The 7,322-nt window shown below is 33.6% G+C and overlaps 1 protein-coding gene across 1 annotated transcript; it reads right to left on the bottom strand.

Annotated features, from left to right (window-relative positions):
• Positions 1 to 3,970: 3,970 nt before the first annotated feature.
• On the bottom strand, positions 3,971 to 7,100 carry LOC143634826 (transcription factor bHLH94-like). The gene is made up of 3 exons (XM_077102809.1): positions 6,576 to 7,100; positions 5,461 to 5,868; positions 3,971 to 4,095 (listed from the first exon to the last, which is right to left on the bottom strand). Exons 1-3 carry the CDS (start codon positions 7,098 to 7,100, stop codon positions 3,985 to 3,987), a joined length of 1,044 nt encoding a protein of 347 aa, XP_076958924.1. The 3' UTR covers positions 3,971 to 3,984.
• Between the last annotated feature and the right edge of the window lie 222 nt (positions 7,101 to 7,322).

Below are 7,322 nucleotides of genomic sequence, written 5' to 3'. Positions count from 1 at the left end.
TCTGCAATCTGATTTCATCTGTTTTCATGTCTGCAACTGAAGATGTGGTCTGAAGGTCTGTAATATGAAAATATAATACTGTTTATTTTATAAACTGGGTATCGTCTGCATAAGATGAAAATTAGTTACCTATCATACATATCATAGTAGATAGAAGTCATTTAACATCTGTAGACTAGTAAAATAGTTGGTGGTGGACGGTGGACGATGGTGGTTGTGGACTGTGGGTGGTGGTGGTGATGGACAGTAATGGTGGTGGGTGCTGGACAGTGTTGGTGGCGGATGGTAGGTGGTGGTGGCGAACGGTGGGTGGTGGTGGTGATGGACGGCGATGGTGGTGGGTGGTCGACGGTGTTTGTGGAGGATGGTAGGTGGTGGTGGTGGGTGGTGGTGGCAGACGGTGGGCGGTGGTAGTGGACGATGGTTGTGGCCGACGGGTGGGTGGTGGTGGTGGTGGGTGGATGGTGTTGGTGGTAGATGGTAGGTGGTGGTGGTGGGTGGTGGTGGCGGACGGTGGGTGGTGGTAGTGGACGATGGTTGTGATCGACGAGTGGGTGGGTGGTGGAGGGTGGTGGTAGTGGACGGTGGGTGGTGGCGGTGATGGATAGTGGTGGTGGCGGACGGTGGTTGGTGGTGGTGGACGGTGGTGGTGGTGGCTGACGGTGGGTGGTGGTGGACTGTGGTGATGGTGGCAGCGCATGATGGGTGGTGGTGGTGGTGTTGGACATTGGGTGTTAGTAGGATGTTAAGAATTTGAAGAAGTTAAACAATAGCTTTTTTTTAAGACCATAAAAGCAGTTTGCAGATCTTATTTAAAAAAAACAAACAGTTTTCAGAAGCTTCTGTCTGCGCGCCCGCAGATATAAGCCTCCTGCAAACTTTTTAAGCAAAAACAAACACCACCTAACTCAACTGCGCATCTTTTCTTTTCACTTCTTTTATTTTTTTTTGGTTTTCAAAATTATTTACTTTTTTTTTTGTTTAGATATATTATTTTACAAATTTGTTTTTTAGTATAGTTTTTGTATCTTAACTAGCCTAAATGATACCAATCAAATTCATGTTGAATAGTCGCCACAAAGTTTGTATTTCATTAATGCCCAACTTTACTGATTGTTGTTGTTTTAACTATGCTCATTTTACGAATTGAGTTTTTGGGTTTTGTTCCAGCACCATAACAAGCCAAATAGATACCAACCGAATTCCCGTCGAATGGTCGCGATCACGTTTGGGTTTTACCAAATTTTTTTGTTTTAAGTAAGTTCATTTTACAAATTTCTTTTTTGGGTTTAGCCGTAGCAAGCCTAATAGATATCAACTGAATTCGTAAAATAAACATATATATAAAAAAAATTTGGTAAAATCGAGCGTTGGTAGAACCCTAGTGTTGCGATGACTATTCGACGAAAATTCATTTGGTATCTTAGATTCGTTAAGATATCAGAACTAAATTTAAAGAACAAATTTGTAAAATGGATATATTTAAACAAAAAAAAAATATATTTGAAAAAAAAAAAGAAACCAAGTAAAAGAAGAAATAAAAAGAAAAGATTCGTACTAGTAAAAACTAGGGGGTTGGTAGATCGATAAAAAAGACATTGAATTGATTGGATAAAAATAATAAAATATATAGAAAATGTGATATAAAATAGATAATTGATTAACTTAATAAAAAAATTAAAAAGACTCTAATATGTCGATTTAAAACTAAAAGGTGAACACAAAATAAATGTAAAACAATAGTTTGGTAAATAGTTTTTAAAAAACATAAAAATAATAAATACTTTTTTCACTAACACTAATTTAAAAAAAAAAATCTAATATATTTCATCTAAGCTACTAATACATTCAAACTTAAAATTTTGAGCAAGGTCAAGTGCAAAGTGAGATGTGAAATTTCGATCAAAATTTCCCGCCACGCAATAATACTTCTTCCAAATCAAGATGCCAATTACGTCCTTGTGAGAAATAAGTCCCCAGACTAATTAATGAGGAATAGATGCTCCCGTTTCAGCTTTGGGAGAGTAAGTTACTAAGTTGATGATAATCAAATTTATGCTTCAATTCAACTTTACACTTTCTTAAAATATATATAAAAAAATGTATTTGGGTTCGTCCTTAACAATATACTTACCAAAGGATCAACTCACTTCACTTATTATATTGCTTTGCTTTGCTTTGCATTATAAATTTTTTTTGAATGACCAACAAAACCCATTAAAAACACTCTAACAATTAAGAAGCTAGAGACACCAACACAATCAACAAAAACACACAGTAAACAACCACCAAATTACATCCAAGACTATAGAGTGTGTGTGTGTGTGTGTATATATATATATAACTATGTTCTTGGAGTCTTAGGAAACTAATGCCCTATCTATCTATCTGTCTGTCTGTCTGTCTATCTTCATTAAAGTCATTAAATTTAGAACACATTAATTAGCTGAATTGAAAAGGATTTTCAACAGTAACAGGTTTGTGATCAAATTCAAAAAGATGTACCAAAGTTACCACAAAAGTGTTCATATATGCTTGAATTCTTTTGTCTCAAACTGCTAATTCATATAGTCAATAAACTTACAATTATAGGTAACCCTTTTACCCACAAGATAGATTATTCTAATATATATGTTGTAATCTAGGAGCCCTCTAGTTACAAGATGGTGACATGGTGTTGATATGTCAATTAAGGGCACATGCCTTTGCAAGTGAAGGACCATATATATATTTTGTACACTTGCATTTTTACATAATGGACAATATGGCCCCTCTTGATATACCCTTTAGGTTAAAAAGAGTTGCATTTTTTATTCTATTATTATTATTTGAAATGGTAAATTTCATTCAAACCAATGAGACGCTAGAGACTAACAAATACAACGAATGTTACACAGCGAAACTACACCAATTTTTCTAAACAACGTATTTAAACGTAGAATGGTTTTTTATCCAAAGATATAAACCCAATGATTTTATGTCGTCGGCCGATTTCGCAACGCAAACCATATGTGGGTTGTTCATTGAATGCAAATAATTGCAAATTGCACCGCTGTAGAGTATAGGAGTATCATTGATTCATTGACGACCATTAACATAGCCTAACGACGAAAATCCATTGGTAACGCACAATGGAGTTTACAAGCAACCAACAATTTCTTACATTGTTATATGATGAATTTTTTTAAAGTTTGTGAAGACCAAAACATGAATGTCTGCATGCATGACACAGAAGCAACAACCCCTTTTCAGATTTCTCTTCCCCAAAGTTTTGGCATTGCATGTGAAGAGTGCAAATTTGAAGATATCCATACATATAAACCATAAAATTACAAATGTAAAAGGGAATTTGTGCTGTACTATTTGTCTTTCTCTTTGCCTTCTTTCATTGACCCTAAATTAACAAATTTGGGTAGTTTTGATAATCATTTCAACTTTCTTGAAAATAAAACAAACTAAACTTTCCAAAGTACATTTTCGATAAAAGTAAAAAGAAAATCAAATATTAAAAGCTTGTTTTTAATTTACTTAATTATTATTTTTTTTACCGCCTTTCGCACAAATGGTTGTCGAGAGGTCCATTAAGGGCTGTTCCTCAACCACACCCTACCCAAGTTCGAGTCCCTTTAATAGTGGTGCTATGAATATTTCAGAACCCGCACATAAGCTGAAATTCGAACCTGAGATATCCAGAATGAAACCATAAGGAAAACCAGCCACTAAACACAACAATAATCCACTTATGCAATTACTAAATTGATTTCCTCAGCAAATCACCGACATTTAATAATGATTATATACATGTTGACAGCATAAAACTCTCACCATTCAACTCACATCACTCAGTTAATCTTTGAAAACATCTAACTCAACTAGACAATTACCATCATACATGAAGTAAAATCAGAGAGAGAGAGAGAGAGAGAGGCATTATGGTGATTATACAGAAGCACAAAGGGTTAAACACACGAGCAACTATTTGTTCTAGTTTATTGAATCAACACATAGGATAGCTTCATCCTCAATTATTCGAAGCATCTGGTGGACTGCACCTGCTATCTCATCTGCTGAGTTGAGTCTGCATCCTTCGTCCACCTACATATTATTTCTTGAATGTTATTTCATTGATGTTTCAAATTGTAAAATTCAATTCATGATTATCATTCAATTTCTAAAAGTGATTGCAAGCAAGTATTTATAGATAAGAATATGTGCTAACTACACTAACATATACGCTAACTATGCTAACATATACGTTAACTACATATATGCTAACATATATCAACACAAATATGTTGAATAATATTTCCTTAAATTTAAATATAAGACAACCAAACAAAACTTGGAAACAATGTTGTTTTTGGAAACAAACATCTTTTTCTGCCCATCACTTCTAAAAACATTAACGGAATTAGGTCACACATGGTGATAATATTTAAATATATAATTCTTTTTCTTCCAAAATGATGTCTTGTAATGTATTATTGGTAAATTATTGGAGAATACCACGTCTATATTTGCAAAAAAAGTTAAAAACTGGATAGACCGACCCCTTGGTTAGTTCTATTTCCTTGACCATGATGAAAGTTTTATTTTCCAAGAAAAAGAATATGGTGTCTAATGATCAAAAAGGAAAGCACTGGTAGTATCTCAAAAGCTGGTTTTTTGGCATTGTGAAGTCATCCAATGTAAAGTCATTTTCTAAGCACACTTTTGCATGAGCAATATATCACATCCTATACATACCGTTTAATTTAATTAGACGTAGCCATCTCCTCTCTTTTTACGTGAAAACAACCCTTTAATTTAAGGAAAATTGGTTTCAATAATCTTAACTTACTATAACTTATTGACGAATAATAATAATTCAAATTTAAAACTTGACCTGTGATAATCGTATCTTTCATTTTGTTGCTTCAAGCAATCCTGGTAGCGTAGTCGTTATAGATTTATACTTGATTTTCACTCGATTTATCTAATAGTAATAATTATAAACAAAATGGAGAAACGTACTGGTGAGTAGTGAAATCGAGTATGTAAATCGAGTGTTAAATCTATGATGATTATGATACCGGGATTACTTTTAACAACAAAAATGAAAAATTAGGATTAACATTTATCAAAGTGTAGGTATGAATTACAGGGGTGGCTCACGGGATAGCGAAAATAAGTTAGGCTTTTAGGCCCACACTTAATTAAGGCTTCAAGTCTTAAAAAACATTATATATAGATATATTATAATGTGTAAAGTAAATTCAAAGTACCGTATTGGTGTAACGGTAAGCTTAATTGTTACTAAGTATAGGTTATGAATTCAAAACTTGTAATAAAGAAATCCCCCCCCTAACAATTGTCATGAAAAAGCCACAAAATCTTGTTCGATTTAGGTCTCCACATTTTTTGAGCCGACCCTGATGGATTATTATCGGATAACAGCTGATAGTTAATTTAGTTGCATACCTTAACACTGATGGAGTAGAGAACCAAAGGGTCCAAGGTGGTGACATTAAGGTGTAGCACAGACAAATGAAGTGTGTGAAAACAAGCCACCATTTTTGAGAGTTGAGTGAGCCGTTTTCGCGATATGATTCGAAGATTGGCGTGCGTTTCAATCAAAGTGACTTCGATGTCCGCAATGGCTGCCTTGCTTTTTGAAGCGTACTTGTTGGGAATTTGAGAGCAAGTGCATTGTGGATAAGAAAAAAACTGTGAAAATGGAGGTGATAACTTTGTGAAATTATTATAACTATCTTGTCCACCTTCTTCTTGTTGTTGAGTCATAAACTTTTGAGCTTCAAGAGATTGCAAAAGATGTTCAAGCACCTTCACAAATTCTATAGCACCACCAACTATAGAAGCTTGGTCACCCTAGAAAAATTTAACACAAAGGGGTATAACCGTCATTATTAAAAAATTTTAACTCTTGCAATTTATCGATTTCTCATTCAAATATAGTCACATTTAGTAATAATAATTAAATTACAATAATTACTATACTAAATTTCCAGCACTATGAACTAATTATTATTATTATTATTATTAATATTGTAAGCCTAAACAATGAAGTCAACCATTTGTAACCGTAAAACTTTGGCATGTTATTGTTGTTCATTGCATCCGACAAATTGACAAGAAAAAGGATCTCTAAAAAGAAGAGAATGCTTTTATAGATATCAAACACTGTTAACTACAGTGTTTGTAGATTTTGTACCATGAGAGAGAGATGTTACACAGCTGTTTAAATTGGTGAAGATGAATTTTAAAATTTTATTGTTAAAATTTTAAAATATAATTTCATAATCTTCATAAAATTGTTAAAAAAACACTCTTTAGAAAGAACAAAAGTGAATTCCAATGTGTTCTTTTGAAGGACAATAAGAAAAAAATATATGTATAATGATTACTTTTTGTAGCACTTAATCATGTTCTAATTTAATTCCACATATGCAAAATGCTTTTTGCATTATACAACTTTATTCAAAAACATTATATATCCATCAAATTAAACAATTCATGAAGACTAAACCCTATACATTCAATACAAAATTAAGATATACATTTAGTAAGAAACAAACCCTTTGAACGTATGATTCCGGCATGAGAGACCTCAAGACAGCAAGATGCTCATTCATTTGTTTCCTGCGGTTTCTTTCGACCGCAATGTGAGTCATTCTTTGAGTTTCAGCTTCTTCTTTGTTCTTGCAAACCCTAGGCCTTCTTCTCCTTTTCTTCTTTTGAACTCCTAAATTATTATTGTTATTATTATTATTATTATTAATATTAATATTAATATCATTGTTGTTGTTGTTGTTGTTGTAAGCTTGCACTGCCAAAGACATCTTTGCAGTGGTTGTAGTGAGAGAAGAATTAGAACTCATAATATCCATTGCAGTTCCTGCAAGTTCTTCAGATATGGGATTAGGGTTTGAGTTTTGGTTTTGGTTTTGGTTTTGGAGATGGATGAAGAAGCTGCTACAAGGATTATTATTAGTAGTGGTGGTGGTTTCAGATGAGTCATTGCAGGTAAAAGGGGTTGCAGAGATGGTGTCATAGATTATGAAGTTGAGGAGCTCATTGGAAGAAAGCGTCTCTAAAGCCATACTCTTTCTCTCTCTTTCTCTCTTTTTGTTATCTAATGTGTGGCAACTTTAGGCTTTTGTGTTTGTTCACATATATCTATTTATATTATGTGAGGGAAGAGTTGTGCAACCTTATGCTATACTATACTATACAATTCAATCCATTAACTTTTGTTTAGACTAGATTGACTAGTAAGCAACTATTATTGCTAGCATTTGTGTTTGGATGGTTAACATTTCTTA

The sequence above is a fragment of the Bidens hawaiensis genome, unplaced genomic scaffold, assembly GCF_021521415.1.
Source record: "Bidens hawaiensis isolate Kalapana, Puna unplaced genomic scaffold, B.hawaiensis_p1.1 tig00007248_1, whole genome shotgun sequence".
NCBI lineage: Eukaryota > Viridiplantae > Streptophyta > Magnoliopsida > Asterales > Asteraceae > Bidens > Bidens hawaiensis.
Note: the sequence above shows the minus strand (reverse complement) of the source record. Positions and strands in the feature narration are given on the sequence as shown.